The sequence below is a fragment of the Paramisgurnus dabryanus genome, chromosome 4 (assembly GCF_030506205.2).
Source record: "Paramisgurnus dabryanus chromosome 4, PD_genome_1.1, whole genome shotgun sequence".
In the NCBI taxonomy this organism is placed as follows: Eukaryota; Metazoa; Chordata; class Actinopteri; order Cypriniformes; family Cobitidae; genus Paramisgurnus; species Paramisgurnus dabryanus.
The window spans coordinates 21,280,880-21,297,928 of record NC_133340.1 but is presented as its reverse complement, the minus strand read 5'-3'; the positions used below and the strand labels follow the sequence as shown (position 1 = coordinate 21,297,928).

Below are 17,049 nucleotides of genomic sequence, written 5' to 3'. Positions count from 1 at the left end.
AGCATGATACATTGTACAACTGTCTGCTGTCATCTTTGCCATTTTATCTTTGTGCTCATCTGTGTTTATTGCTGACATACTGATGAGCGTTTAAATCACACTGATCTCAGATCAGACTGCTCATTTTAGATCTATTTCCTAACCATTTCAACAGAAAGCATGAACACTGACCTCAAATATCTGTAAAAAAAAAAGTGAGAGGAAGAGGAAGTTTTGCAAGTACTTTTATGCAGTTTCTGTGACTAAAAAGACACAGTTCAATCTAACATGAATAACTGATATGAACTGGTCTTGCTGGAAGATTTATGCATCAAAAATGAAGTTCGTCTATGCTGTGTGCATCTGGATTTGTCTGTCAGGTCAGTTTTGTGTGTATTTATGTCTCAGTAGTGTGATGGTACACTGCAGAAATTGGAAAGTTAAAATTTCAGCGTTAAACATTTTTGAGTTGAAATCAAAACCTAAAGAGTAAATGAAACATATTTAGAGTAAATTGATGTTCAGAGTTGAAATTAATTGATCGAGTTATGCCAGTTTTAACCCAACTCAGAGATGTAACTGCACTTTGCACACACATTTCACTCTTCCGTAATATCGTTAAAAAATGTTAATGCTCCTGTAATGCAATATGTAACTTTATCCTCTCTATCATAATGTCTATTTGAAACACCTTACTTGTATGGGCGGTTTCCTCAGACAGGGATTAGACTAGTCCAAGACTAAAATAAATGTAAGAGCTGTCCAAACTGCAAAAAACTTGCACTGACATATCTTAAAATCCATCAGTGCCCTTTGTTTTGCCTCAAAATGCACATAATTAATGTTTTTAGTAAGGCATGTTTGTTAAAACTATATTTCCTAATTAAACTCAGACCTAGTCCTGGGGCCTCATTTATAAAATGCTGCGTAAAAACCATCCTACATTTGATCTTACGATCATTTAACAAAAATGCGTACGTGTGATTCATAAACCGAACGTACGCCCAAAAAACACGCGTACCTCTTTCAAATCCATAAATCGCAAATGAACTTGAACTTGTGCGCGCAGCCGAGCAGTTTCAGATCTCCGCCTTTAAACGATGCGTAATTAATGTCAGACATATAAAAGAGCGCTTGTCAATGTTTAAACCCAATTTCAAACAAGAAGAATGGCTTATATTTCCTAAAACCTGCAGCAATCAGACAAGCAAAAGAGCGTACGTCTGCTCAGACCCTGACGTGGCGCTAAGCACTTTTCCACGTCAAAGACAGTTTTTAATAAATATGGACTTTGCCGTGGATTTTTGCCTACGCACACTTTACGATCAAATTTGTGCGTACGCACGCTTTATAAATGAGGCCCCTGGTTTAAAGGGGACATATTATGAAAATCTGACTTTTTCCATGTTTAAGTGCTATAATTGTGTCCCCAGTGCTTCTATCAACCTAGAAAATATTAAAAAGATCAACCCAATAACTTAGTTTTGGTAAACCATTTTCTGCAAGCATGTGAAAAATAGGTCATTGTAATTTGGCCCTTATTGTGATGTCAGAATAAGGTAATACCGCCCCCTTTATCTGCACTATCCAACCACAGCACAACCATTTAGTATGGAGAGAAAGAGAGAGATAAAATATTTCACAGCACAATTGAGTTTCAATTGCAACAAACCACCATCATTGTGATCAGTGGTTGCACTTCATCCGCTCATTTGCATTTTAAATGACACACCCAAAACGGCACACTTTTGCTCAGACCTATTTTAGACTTAGTTTTCATCTTTAAAAAAATCTCATAATATGTCCCCTTTAAGATAATCCCTTTCCGGGAAACCACCCCGTACAGTTTGATGGCTGTTTCATCTAAAGTCGCCATCGTTGTGAACAGTGTTTGCATTTCATTAGCTCATTTGCATTATAAATGACATTCTTAAAAATGACACATTTTTATATGCATATACACAGCAAAATCACCAGTGTTAAATGTGCACTGTATGGGTATAACTGGGTATGATGGTACTTGAGTAAAGATCAGCAGTGTACATTTAACTTTGGTGTGTGTGAAGTGGTAATTTTAACGTGCTTTTATAAATTAGCTGTGTGTTTTGAGCTAAAACTTTATATATGCATTCTGGGTAAACCAAAGACTTATTTTACAACTTAAAGGGGTGGTTTCCCAGACAGGGGTTAGCTTAAGCCAGGACTAGACCTTAGGCCTTACTAAAACATTACTTGTGTGCATTTTGAGGCAAAATAAAGGGCACTGATGTATTTTAACATGTGTCAGTGCAATTGTTTTTTAGTTTGAACAGCTTTTAAATTTATTTTAGTCTAGGACTAGTTTAATCCCTGTCCGGGAAACCGCCCCAAAGGGTACATGTCACAAGATTTTAAGATGTAAATTAAATCTTTGGTGTCTCCAGAGTACACATGTGAATTTTTAGCTCAAAATACCAGATAATTTATTATAGCATGTTAAAATTGACACTTTGTAGGTGCGAACAAAAATGTGTCGTTCTGGGTGTGTCCTTTAAAATGCAAATGAGCAGATGAAATTCAAACACTGATCACAATGATGGTGGTTTGTTGTAATTCAAACTCAATTGTGCTGTGAATTATGTTCTCGCACTCTCTTTCTCTCTGCACTAAATGACAGTGGTATGGTTGGATAGTGCAGATAAAAGGGTGGTATTGTTATAATAAGATCTCCTTATGACATCATAAGGAGAGCCAAATGTCAATGACCTATTTTTCACATGCTTGCGGAGATACTAAAAGTAAGTTATAGTAATTATAGCACTTCCACATGGAAAATGTCACATTTTCATGCCATGGCCACTTTAAAAATCTCATAATGTGACCAATTAACTCTTTTGTAAGACAAAGGCTCTGGCCTAGTGTTAAAAATGTAACTTTCTTGAAATTGTTCATTTAACTCTGATGATTGTTCAGTAGCGGTGTGCAGTGGTGTCAGTATTTGTATCTGTATTTGTAACAATCTCAAAATTATTTGTATCTTTATTTGTATTTGGATGGAACCGGAAGTGGTGAGTCTTAAGACGGAGTTTGTCAAATTACATGAAAATGGCATTTTAAATGCATTCTTGCTTTTTATTATAATTATCACTTAAATACCTAAATATCTATTAAAAACAATAATACAAAATGTTAATCGAAAAGACAAATAACTTGATTCTCTTTACTAATAGCCCATGCATGGAAAACAAACTTCTCATTTTCAAAGCCCCATACAGCTTGCACCTATGTGCTATGCATCACTGTATTGTAGTATTAAAATAACAAACTTGAGAGCGTTGACAATACTTTATATGCCTATATCACATTTAAGCGTTTATTGTGTCTGTCAGCACAGTTCCATATGTGACCCATGCTGTCTAAATGAACGGGAGGTTTTCATAAAAAATAAGTAGCCTACATTAATCCCTCGTCTATGGATCCCAATACTCTAGTACAGTGGTGTAGTTTAGATTTTTCTAGTGAGTATACTGTGATCATTCCCTTTAACCCTCACCCTTATGCTCACACGTCCCAGCGTGACACCCCGTATGCACCACCACACTCACAGATGCATACAGAATGGATCTTCATGTAATTAAGAGCATTCTGAAAGTTTTATCATCATGTCAGTTTATTATAAGAAAAACAAGACTTTAACAGCCAATGGCATTTACAGCTGGGGAAACTGGACTGATTTTTATCTAACTCATGGCTAAAAGTTACTCAACCGTTAATAAAAATAAAAATTTAATAAACTGTTTACAATCTTCAGTCCGTGGCAAACACATCCATTAAAGGAGAAAAAATATCCTCTCTTTAAATAGCTATTATCTGACAACTATTGATAACATTAGCATGTGCATTTTAAGGGTGTAAATGTTTTTAATTAATTTCATTTTTAGACACTTGTATTATATGCAAAAAAAAGAAGCTTTTTATATCAACTATGCAAATGAGATTTAATTCATGGTAATCTTATGAAAATTATCATGTAGCCTAATATTAGACACCCAAACCAAAGTGAAGAAAATGATCTTTAATTTGCGGATCTGAACTGAACATCTTTGCAGACATGAATTTCCCATGGAATTTCCTCACAGAAGTTTAAGATTCTATAGAAGTGAAGTTTAACACTGTGAAGCACAAGCAGACATGCTGAAAGAGGAACTGAAGGCAGCTAAAAAACATCAAGACATAAACACAGGCTTATTTTAGTGCATTTGGATTACCTCCAGATGAAGTAGCCTAATAAACTGAACTGATGATTTAAATGTTGTTTAGTCACATGTGCGTTGTTAACTTTCCGGAGATTATGTTCCAGCACTGCTCCACTCATTAACTTCTCCACATGGACGGTTTGTTTACTGTGTCGTGTGAGCAGCTAAACTGCAGGCTTGACTTCATTTGGTGCTAGGCAGACCTCTTGGTGATGTCAAAGGACCGCGAGAGCGATTCAAAGCAGAATTTTCCATGTGATAACTCTAATCGCTCTCGCGGTACTTTGGTGTCACTTGCCTGTGGGTCCTTGTGGTGCCACACCAGTCTGCTCCCCAGTCACTTTTGCGCCGCTATGGTAATTTGATTTCATACGCCGATCGGTTTGGCAGGAAGTCAAACACACCAAATATATAGCCTAATATTTATATCCAATTCAACCCGCTAAAGTAGCAAGAGGCGTCATGCCCATTGAAACTGAGGGGCCATGTGTCCCCTCGGTTTTTTGAGCCAAATGGATTTTGCATGCAACCTCAAAATCAAAGAAGCGTCCACTAATCTGTTACTTTCTTTTAATCTGTTTAATATGCACAATATTATCAATTTTGTGCTGCATCCTTGTCAGATTTTTGCCGTTTTTATAGTGTTTTGATTGTGTTACATTACTTTATTCTGGTGGCAGGCGCTGCAGTCAGCGCAGTCGCAGATGTCATCAGCGTCTGAGCGCGCTCACGAGCTTTGCTGTTACTGCTGCATTTTGCTATCTGATGAATTAAAACGTGCAAGAAATGCTAACAACACTTCCAAACCCCAGTACGGTAATGTGTACGGGCATTCAATACAACTTAGGGCTCTTAGGGTTAACTTCTAAACAAATGCTGTCAGAACAAGATACAAGTGTTCAAATATTCCAGCATCCACACATGTGATTTAGTAGACAAATCTTCTTTCTGACGTGACGTGTAAGTCAAATGGATATTTACCACAACATTTATCACATTAAATCTCCAGTTTGTGTTTGTAGATTCCTTTGAAGTCACCACTATGGTGATTGGTGTTCCCTTTAGTTGGGCTTTTGTCCCTTGACTTTTCAGAACTGACTCTGCTCTTTTAACATTGCAACAATGTTTTTGCTTGTATAGCAATTACAACTTGTTAGTTGCTTGAGTAAGGGGAAGTGTCTTTATTGTCATCTTAGCTTGGTTGTTTTTATTTTATGCTGCCTAGCATTTAAATATGAAATGATAAAATAAGAATAAAGAACTGAAATGTATAAGAGTGACACTCTATGCTGACCTAATAAGACACTGTATTGAATAAGATTGCTGCAAATGTGTCAGCTGTAGTGATGGTCAACCCGGATCTTTTTAAGGATTCGGGTTATTCTGAGTCACTCACTAATATGATCCGGGTTGTGCGAGTCACTTGAGTCACTTCCAATTCCAATCGCTAAATCATACTAATGCCAACCAAGCAACTCAGATCACGCATGCAGCTACGAGTCTACGACTCCTCTGCTCGCAAAAACGGCTGGGGAACTCGTAAAAAACATGCATGTCCGTGGTAACATTATCAATAACATAAATGTAAAAGTTCGTTGTGTTTAGTTTCATTTCATAATGACAAATATATCAACACCATGTTTAGAAGATGTCAGGCTTTTTTGACTTGGATGTGAGAGGAACGTGTCCTGTTTCAGATTGACTTAAAAGATCCACGATAGGTTTCGGTTAATGCAGCCACACAGTCACTCATCCACGCAAGAACATGATCTTGTGATTGAGTCCCAGACAGAGACGCCCGCTCCTCCACGGGTCCTGTGAGTGAACCACTCGCGTCACTCTGAGTGACTCAGTCAACAAGAGGAGCTGTGTATGTCCGTCGGTGGCGGATCTTTCCAGCAGCACTGCTGCAGCAGTCCTCGGATTTAAAATGTTTAAACATTTGCAGCTTCTACCCAAAACATTGTGCCAGTCAAATATTGCAACAGATTAGCCTACATGAGTCAGTGGGTTAATAACACGAGCAAGGCTCCTTTTTCCTAGTCCAGGATTCAAGCTCTGAGTTGAGTCATTCTCTGTGTGAATCCCCGAGCCGCCGACCAACTCATTGTCGCGCGCACGCATCCCTTTGTACTCGGACTCGGAGCTGCAGGAAATTACGATCCGGAATAGCAGCTTTTTGCTCACTCGGTACCCCCAGTTGACATTTGGAGATGTAAATTAACTTGTTGTTGCAATTTATAGAACCTATGGCAGCTTATGTAGAGTTATTTGTTGTAATTCTGTTGTAAACATTTGAGCTTTGTGTTTTATACAATTTCTCATTCTTAATGCAAAATCTGAGAGGACTCAACTGACTCATGGTTCGCGAGTCATTTTAGGGATCGGGTTAAATGATCCGAGTTTCGAGTGACTCGCTCATCACTAGTCAGCTGTGGTTTTTGCTTCAGAGACATTAACACTTTGGATATAAATCTCAACAATGGTGAGAGTAAATGTTAAGAGCGTTTTCCACAATCCTGGTACCCAGCATGCATTGCGGCATGAAGCTTTGTTGTTGATTGTCACCATTGTTGCGTTTCATAGGCAGATTGAAGTGTCCCTACAGGCTACGGACAATGTCCTGTAAATCTACGGACGGTGTTCTGTAAATCTACATAATGTTCTGTTTTTGAATAAACGGAAATGTCTGTGAAATAACGGAAAACGTACCGGTAATATTCTGCCAGGACATTATCCGTTCTTTTACAGATTATTTTTTCAGAGTGTACTTCATTTCTATGTTAATTGCAATTCATGTCATAGTAATCTTCAGTTTAAAAATTGTTTTTAGAATGTTACATTTTCATATTTTTATCTATTTACTTATTGATTTTGTATTCACCTAGACTGACAATAAAGCTTGTTTGAACTTGAAGTAATTAAAGATCATCTGACCGGTGTCACACGGCTTGGATTTCTAAATAATGTCACAAAATGTCATTCATGTTTTTTTATAGATAGCACTTAACTGTTATGCTGTTTAGACAAATCTAAATCATAATTTGCAGATGGATTGTCCGGATCATCATATGTCCTGCTTCCCTATTTTCAATATAAATGTACATTTCTTCTGGTCAAAATAATGAACAACTGTATTTTATAATAATGAACAAAACACATAATTTGTGTTAGTTACAAAATACAAATCATCCACAACCTAAGTGAACCACAAATCAAATTTACCTGTTGGGGAAAAATAACCAAGAAAATGTTTACATTTGTCCTGACAATGGGCTAAAACAACCCAGCATAGGTTGAATTACAGCCCAGTGGGTTGGGATTAAGATACCTAAAAGATACCCTTTAAGAGTGTATAGTATGTTGCCTTCTCTACTGTGTCTGGGCTCTCCTGATTTTGCCAAGTGGTTGATGTCCTCAGGGCAACATAATGTTCAGGAGAGCACTGTGTCTGTGTGACACATCAAACTTGCAGTACGATGATATAAAAAGAAAATGTCTCTCTACACTTTTTACACAAGAGGCCTCATTTATAAAGCGTGCGTATGCACATATTTGATCATAAAGTGTGCGTAGGCAAAAATCCACAGCAAAGTCCATATTTATAAAAACTGTCTTTGACGTGGAAAAGTGCTTAGCGCCACGTCAGGGTCTGAGCAGACATACGCACTTTTGCTTCTCTGATTCCTGCAGTTTTTGGAAATATAAGCCATTCTTGCTGTTTGAAATTCGGTTTAAACATTGACAAGCGCTCTTTTATATGTCTGACATTAATTATGCATCGTTTAAAGGCGGAGATTTTAAACTGCTCGGCTGCACGCACAAGTTCAAGTTCATTTGCGATTTATGGATTTGAAAGGGGTACACGCGTTTTCTGCACGTACGTTCGGTTTATGAATCATACGTACGCAAATGTAGGATGGTTTTTACGCAGCATTTTATAAATGAGGCCCAAGGTTTTCATACTGAATACTTATAAATGTAGGATTAAAAACTATGCTAATAGACTGTTTCAGAAAGAAATGTCTTTTTAATTGATGTTATCATAAACATGTACCAGTACATAAACACTACTCAGTTACTCAGATTTTCATCTAAATAATCATACATCATTACAAATTAAGAAAGACATCATAGTGTGTACAGGAGAGTTAATATGTTTTCTATTTAATTCAAAAGGGTTTGGACATTCAGCTGCTGATGGGAGGGTCATAAACAAACGTGAAGGAGATCAAGTCACAATTACGTGTACTCCTGTACCGGATTCAGAAAACAAAAAGTATTTCTGCAAACATCCATGTAAAGATAAAGATAAAGACACCATAGTATCATCTGATCGGCATTCTAACGGGAGATTCAGTCTGAAAGATTATGGAAAAGGAAAGTTTACAGTGACCATCACTGATCTACGGGTGTCAGACTCTGCGAATTACTGGTGTGGAGTGGAGCTAGTAGGTAGAGTAGACGGATCTGAAAAGGTCAAACTGACAGTATCTAAAGGTAAAAATAACAATATTTGGTGTAAATGTTCTACACTGTAAAATACACTGTTTTAGTTGTATTTGACTAGCACACATATAACAGGAGACAAAAACACAAACACACCTTAGAAGACTCCAACACCAGAGACAAAATCTGATTCTCAAACCTCCACGAGTAGATCATTCACTCCCACGCCTGATGACATAATTTTACCTTTAGATGGAGATGGGCTTGTGATGTCTGTATGAGTAATATTACATGTGTTTTTCATTAACCCTTTGCTGATGTCATTTCCTTTTTCATTTGAAGGTAATCTAACATGAATTCATAGTCTGGATTCACAGTGGCCAATTAGTTTTCAGCGCTCATTCATTTTTAGTTAATTTTAACATATTTTTTTTTTACATGTTATGTACATATGAATAAATACGCATGTCTTTGTTCAGTAATTATAATTCATTAAACCTTTCAGATGTTAAGAGCGCTATTACCACTTATACAACTGTCATGCCAGCAATCACCACATCTGGTAATTTAAACTGCTGTTTCCTCCATTAATTCATAGTCTGGATTTACAAAATCAGCTAATCAGTTTTCATCAGTTTTCATTTTCATAATATTTAGTACATTTTATCATTTTTTTTATGTTACGTACATCTGATTAGATATGCATGTCTTTCCAGCAAACAGAGTAAGCTAAAAGTTCTAAGAACATTCCTTGAAAGTTTCCAACGTTCCTAAAAACATAACATAAAAAGTGTCCAGTTTTCTTGACGTTCTAAGCACGTTTCTTGGTCGTCTGAATTTTAGAGTTATGTAAATAATAAAGAAACATTGCATTTTATTATTACAAAACATTATTTCTGAATGTTCAGTAAAAATATTGCTGTAGAAAACACAATTCAGTTATTAGGTTTAGATGTTGATGAGATGTTTCATTTTAAGTCCCCACTATGGTGATCAGTGTTTGTTTTGGTTGGACTCTTGACCATTTAAGTTTTGTTGCTAGTTATACCCTTGTAGCATTACTCTGTGTTTATAAGAAACTTTTTTATGCTAATTACGCTAAAATTCTTAATGACAAAGTGCTGTGAGTGCTGGATCTCATTTTGACAAAATAACCTTTGATGTGCAAGTAAGTCAATTAATTAGATGATGAATTTAACAATTATGTAAAACTGCACCAATCAAGCTAGACTGCCATAACATATGTCATTTATACACACAAAATATGCAACCGAAAAAAAACTCGCAACAAAATGTTAAGGGTCAAGAGTCCAACTAAAACAAACAATGATCACCATAATGGTGGCTTAAAATGAAACAAAACATCAACATCTAAACCTAATAATTGAATTGTGTTTTCTACAGCATAATTTTAATGAACATTCAGAAATAATGTTTTATAAAATAATAAAATGCAAAGTTTCTCTATCATTTACATTGTGATTATCATTTACATAACAAGCAAGTCAATATAAAAAACTTTTGTTTTAAACATTGTGAACATAAAAAATGACATTGTCATAACGTTTGAAAATGGTTGAATGTTACATTCCTCTAACGTTTAGACATCCAAGAAACATTTTTGGAATGTCAAGAAAACTGGACAATTTTTATGTTGTCAGAATGTTTTTAGGAACATTGGGAACTTTTAAGGAAAGTTTTATTTTCTCTGTTAGCTGGGTTTGTTCATTAATTATGATTCATTAAACCTTTTAGATGTTAAGAGCGCTATTACCACTTATACAACTTTCACACCAGCGATCACCGCACACAGTAATGTAAAAATAGTCTACTGGTTTAATTTTTTATTTCCACCATGCAAACCGTGCAATGCATGTAACACAGTGCTGTTTAATAAAATTAACCGACATCTTGCTCATCTTCTAAATCTTCTCATGGATTTGAATTCCATTGATTTATGACTGTAATTTTAATATACTGTAATTTGGCTGTAATTTATTATTGTGTCATGATTTGTTTCAGGTTTAAAATGCATGGTAAGTTGAGATATTTATTTTTACTACAGTTGCTAACAACTAGATTCTGTCAATTTAAAGAGCAGTTTAAGTATACAGTAGACTCTGTATAAAAGCAACTATGATGTTTTTAATATAGAGAAACATTAAAAGAAAAAATCCCTAGCTCTATTCAACAAATATTATTCTGTCAATGTCAAAACCGCCACCATGTTGGGTGATGACAGTGAGTGATGTTGATGTCTTCACTAGTCAACCAAAATCTCTAATACTGTATTATGTTTTTGTCCACAGGGAATTTCATGTATACAAAATCTCCTTGACCAGATAGAGAATATTACCATTGTCAATTTAACGGTAAATCAATCAGAGAAAAATTATCAAATGAAATATATGTTGATTGTTTTTGGAACTTAAGCTGTTTTCTTATTTATTAAGTTAGGATGTGACCATGGTCATGGATATGGTCTTCAGCACTTCAGAGAAGATAAACACATCATCAGATGACCAAAAGAAACTAGTGTCAGATGTGTTAAAAGCCAGTGAGAAGCTTGTGTCAAAGTTGGTGAAGCCAACAAACACCTATGCCAATGTCAGTTTCACTCATGCAGCTGTTGGTAAGAGAGACACAACAATCACTAAAATAGCATTTAATGTAGTTATAGAACTATAGATGTAAAATATATATAATGTAACTGAAGTCATGCTCATGATGTTCTGGATAACATAAAATTAGTGTTTATTTATTTGTTTATTTTAAATCAGAGGGGCAAGTGTTTATGGTTGGACCAAAGGCCAACCTTGATAAAATCCCTCGGCTCAACACATTAAATGCTTCTATAGACATTGATCTTATTGGGATCGCCAGGAACAACTTTAATTCAGGTATGCAATAATATTGTTGTGATTTAAAGAATTTCAACACAGCCAATAATTATTGTCAGAGAGCAGATATATAGATTGTTAAAAAAATAAAATTGCCCCAAAATTTACCCAGCATAGTTGCACGTGACTTTTTATTATAATGAATGGAAGTGCACCCATTCATCCTGCCACCAGGTGGCACACTCTCTGAATCTGGACTTTGAACATTCTTTCTCCATCTTCAGTTACTTCCTGTCTTTTGTATATAAGCCATGCCATTTCCATCCCTGTGTCCCATCTGCAGTTTAAAATTTAAATGAGTATGTCCCAAATCATAGTATGTTAAAATGAGTATCCATAAAGTTCCCAGATGGTTTACTGTTTTAGGTCAAATTTAAAAGAGTATGATCCATGGACACTTAAACAGCATTTCTTACTTTAGTCTTACCTTCTGCAAGCTTTTTACACCCATCAGCAGAAACATAATTCAGCACCTCTTGTATGTGTGTTGATACTTTTATTTATGTAGGGGGATGGGGGTGCATATCTGTCCCGTATTTCACTCTGTAAAATCTGTTTACTGTATCTGTGACTCACTTTGTCAATGAAATTGGATTGTGCTTGTATCTGTTGCGGGATCAGCTGCTGTGGCTTTCATGAGCTACAACACAATGGAGAATCTACTGAAACCAGACTTCTTCAACACATCAGATGACACAGTTAAAACCATGATGTCCACTGTCATCTCAGCTACTCTTCCTGAAACCACCAACACAACCCTCACCAAACCAGTCAACTTCACCCTCAAACACATCAAAGTGAGTTACTCTCATTGACTTATTCGCATGCAATGTAATGTTATATGAAGAGGAATTTCAAACATCTCCAGTTTCTCTGGGCTTTGGATATAACTTTACACAAAAAATATTTCAGAGTAATTATGTTTGTTAGAGATGATGATCTGGGGTTCAGTTTATGTGAATTAGTATGTTTGCATGCTGGCTATCACACTTATTATTGTTTATACCAGGAGGCTGTTGAACACTTGGTTGAGAAATGTTCCACAGGCGTGCATTATTTTTCACAAATTGCACACCTTACCTGTCAAATGTCTTAAAAATTAACCACCAGAGCAATTTCTGTCGTTACCATGGTATAAGCGAAATAATTGACGGTGCAGCAGACACCATAGCTACTAATTATGCAACTGTACCACAACTGAAAAATGTGTCAGGTAGTTTGGTTTTATTTAGTCCAGTGTAAATGTATATTTCAGTTCCATGTGATGTTTCCAAGGTTGTTGGGTAAAATGTTTGCACTAAGTTGCTGCTGCACTGAGAGGGGGAACAAGACGCTGTGTCCTCCTGAAACTTCATCTGCTGTTGTTTGTGCACAGATTTTGTGATATCTCTTATGTTAACATTGGAGTCATGTGTAACCCCTTTTTTTCCACTAGTGTAATTAATAACTAATTTAAGTATTGGTAAATTAGATCTGGGCTAGTATCAGAAGCTCTAGATACGACTACGGAGCCTAAAAGAGTAAAAGGTTAGCAGAAAACAGACAACACAAAATAGGTAAATATAAAAATGTATTATAAAATGTATTATAAAAAATAAATAAATTATTTACATTCCCTGCCTACCTAAGCCGGCTTCCTAAGTGCACAGTGCACAGTAAACTCAAAATAAATAACTCAAATGAAGAATGAGTCCATGGAAGTTCTCAGTGTGTGTATGTGTGTTTCTTGAAGTATTGGTTCTCTTCACTACCCGGGTAGGTTTACGTGTTCTTATCTGTATTTAAAATGGAGGCAAATGATGATGATCATAGGTCCAAAGATGCCACAGCTGGCCACACCAGGCTCTTGGTCCGTTCAGTTCTGCGGTTGGCTCGCCACTGACCGCTAGGGTCAGAATCAGATCTATCCCTTTCTATAAAACCAATCTATACATACAGTACAGAATGCATTAATCACAATTGCTTCATTTCTATTCAAATCTAATCAACTTTTCTCCATTCAAATGTCAAATCAAATATAACCAATTGTAAAGGATATAAATACTCTAATCATTATGCAAATGAATAGTTACACATCACACCACATAAGTCAGTTCCAATAAACAACAATTAATTAATCAATAAATCATGTACTTCCATCTCACAATACAAAAATAAATCATAGGATTTCTGAAACCCATTTCAGAAAATAGATATTGATATTTGAAACTTTTAAATCTATTTGTGTATCTTAATAACATTTTAAATGTTACATTTTAACATATTTATTATTTTTAACAATTAATATCCTCATATAAATATAAACATATATATTGACAATTAAATGTACTAAATCACCCTTATAAAACAAGACAAAACAAATACTCAATCAATCAAGTGACTTTTTAAGTCAATAAAACAGTATTAAGGCACCTTTAACGGTGTACAGCATAACAGATCAAATCAACATGCATTTAAATGTAAACAATTAGATTAACGATCTTTTATGGGCATCTATATAACAAAAAACAATATGAATCTGTATTTATATGGTGTTAAACAGCAAAAATCATGTTCACAACTCCGATTGGTTTTAAAAGAACGATATTTTGCGCTATAATGGAGCTTGCGCAATCATCATAACACTCGTTTTGGTATACACATCCTTACCGGAGGTATCTTGAAAACTCAATATCAGCAGCTTAACTTTCTCTCTGTCTCACTGCTTTCAACCTAATAAATACACAATATTTCAATAAATGGTATAAGATTTTTCTTTGAATTTCTATCCTTTAGAGGATATTATTCATACCAGATCTTGATACTTTCTAACAGTGTCTTCACCGGAGGAAAGTCATCAAGTGTTTGTTTTACCGGTAGGTTGCCTGGCAACTTGCAGGCAGAGTGATCTCTTTGCGCCACTCGCAGGCGATAAAGAGAACTGCACTCAGTAACCTTGTGTGGGTTACACTCTCCCCTCCTAAATTATGCACGTCCCTGTGCATAGCAATCTTTAAACAGTTATCATTGGGAGGGACAGGACAGGAGGATGAGCTGATGCATCACTCTCACTTATGAGATCGTCCCACACAGTGGTCAGCCCTTGAAAGAATGACTTCACCACTGTGACTAGGGGGTTTCCTAGTTCATTGTAACCCAGCCGCATAGGTGGCTGACGATTTCTCAGGGACCTCCTGACTAGGTCATCAGTTACTACTTGTTCCTCCATCCCCTTAATCTCATTTTCTCCTTCATTTTCAGGAACATTTGTCTCATCACATTCTGGCATGTCGGAAGGGACTGGAAGTTGTTTAGTGAAGTCCTCATCCGAGCCTTTAACAAGGTTTTCACTGTCAGATAGGTTTGTCTCTCTTTCCACAGGTTCACTTTCAGGTAGGTCTTCTATTTCCACAGGTTCATCTCCAGGTAAGTTTGGATTCAGGGTTAGTCTGTTGACTGGAGCAACATCAGGTAGGCTACTCTCATTAGCTGGGACATCATCAATCACCTTGTTGTGGTTTGTCGTCAGATTTTTATTAGAATGGCTTAGACCACGGTGTCTTGGAACATTTCGTGAGACAATATATCTGGTCACTTCTGGAACTGGTTCTTTTAGGGACCAAGTAACAGGAGTGATTTCATCTTCATCTGAGGACTGATCAACTTCTCTGGTGTTACTGTGAATGTTCTGGCGTGTCTTGCGATGCTCAAGTGGTTTAGGTTGTTCTTCTGGTGTTACATGGAGAAACCCACATGGGAGCAAGAGGTCTCGATGCAGTGTGCGCCAGGGGCCTTCTCCAGTCTCTGGCTTTACTGTATAAACGGGGAGGTCTCCAGCTTTCCTCACTACCACATGGACAGTAGACTCCCATTTATCTGCAAGCTTGTGCTTTCCACGAAGGCGTACATTCCTGACAAGTACTCTGTCTCCAATTTCCAGAGCTGAAGGAGCAACACGCTTGTCAAACCTTGTTTTGTTCTTTTTAGCCACCTTGGCAGCACTCCTTGTAGCTATTTTGTAGCTCTCCTCGAGGCGGGATTTGAGGTGTTTTACATATTGGGAGTGTGACTTTTGTTGCTCTTCTTTGACAGGTAAGCCAAATGCAAGGTCGACTGGCAGGCGTGGCTGGCGTCCAAACATTAACTCATAGGATGTGAACCCAGTCACTTCATTTCTGGTACAATTATACGCATGGACCAAAGGCTTTACAAAGTCCTTCCAGTGTGACTTATCCTGGTTTTCCAGAGTGCCAAGCATGTCCAACAGAGTGCGGTTAAAACGTTCCACCGGGTTGCCCCTTGGGTGGTACGGAGTTGTTCGAATTTTCTTTATGCCTGCAACTTCACACAGTTGTTTGATTAACCGTGACTCAAAATCAGGACCTTGGTCGCTATGCAGTTTCTCTGGAATGCCATAATGGATGATGAAATTGTCCCATAAGCACTTTGCAACTGTTTGGGCCTTTTGGTTTGGTGTTGGGATAGCCACTGCGTATTTTGTAAAATGATCTGTAATCACAAGAATGTCTTTTGTATTGCTTCTGTCGGGTTCTATTGACAAGAAGTCCATGCAGACCAATTCAAGCGGTCTTGTTGTCCTGATGTTCACTAATGGTGCAGCCCTCTGAGGTAAGGTTTTCCTGAGCACACACCTGTTACACATCTTAATTTTCTTCTCAATGTCAGAGGACATCCTCGGCCAGTAGAATCTGGCTCTGACCAAGTCCAGCAGGCGGTCTTTTCCCATATGACCCATGTTGTCATGCAGGCTCATTAAGACTGTCTCACGAAGTTCTTCAGGTAAGACTAGCTGGTACTGTGTTTGGCCTTCTTCTTGACGTGTTCTATAGAGGATGCCGTTCTGCAGTTCAAGTCTGGTTAACTCTCTCAACAACAGAGGTAGGTCTGGAAGCAAAGCTCTTACAGTGGGTGGTGGTTTCTCGTCACGCTCAATCTGGGAGATGACATGTCTAATGCACTGGTCGGCTCTCTGTTTGTCTCTGAGATCTGCTTCTGCTAGGTGTGGGACACTGGGGAGGCCTCCAAGCTCATCTTCCTTCTCAAAACTGTCAGGTACAGCATCTCCAGAGATGGCAAGGCTCTCGACGAGGGAGATGTTTCCATCTTTTCCCATTTCATCATTGGCACAATAGATCAGTTGTCTCTCACAGATGGCATGAACAACCCCCTGATCCACAGCTTCAATGTTATCTGGATCTGATAGATGATGTTGTGTGAACTGACAGATTCTGTCCCACTCTTATTGAGATGAGGGGTCATCACGCAGATTGCCATGGGGACGTCGCGACAGTGCATCAGCATCTCCATTCTGCTTTCCCGGCCTGTACTGGAGTTTAAAGGAGAAAGTAGAGAGAGCAGCTAACCACCTGTAGCTGGTTGCATCAAGTTTGGCTGAGGTGAGTATGTAGGTAAGGGGATTGCTGTCAGTGACTACTGTAAACTGATTGCCATAGAGGTAGTCACTGAACTTCTCTGTTACAGACCAT

The 17,049-nt window shown here is 37.3% G+C and overlaps 1 protein-coding gene across 1 annotated transcript in view; it reads left to right on the top strand.

Annotated features, from left to right (window-relative positions):
* The first annotated feature begins 245 nt into the window (after positions 1-245).
* LOC135752467 (adhesion G protein-coupled receptor E3-like) overlaps positions 246-17,049 on the top strand; it is a 35,163-nt gene continuing 18,359 nt past the window's right edge. Inside the window, exons 1-8 of the mRNA XM_073814292.1 lie at positions 246-359; positions 8,394-8,714; positions 9,169-9,225; positions 10,686-10,699; positions 10,973-11,035; positions 11,121-11,295; positions 11,444-11,563; positions 12,185-12,360. Of these exons, the coding sequence (XP_073670393.1) occupies positions 281-359; positions 8,394-8,714; positions 9,169-9,225; positions 10,686-10,699; positions 10,973-11,035; positions 11,121-11,295; positions 11,444-11,563; positions 12,185-12,360 (1,005 nt within the window). The 5' untranslated portion in view covers positions 246-280. The remainder of the gene's footprint in view (positions 360-8,393; positions 8,715-9,168; positions 9,226-10,685; positions 10,700-10,972; positions 11,036-11,120; positions 11,296-11,443; positions 11,564-12,184; positions 12,361-17,049) is intronic.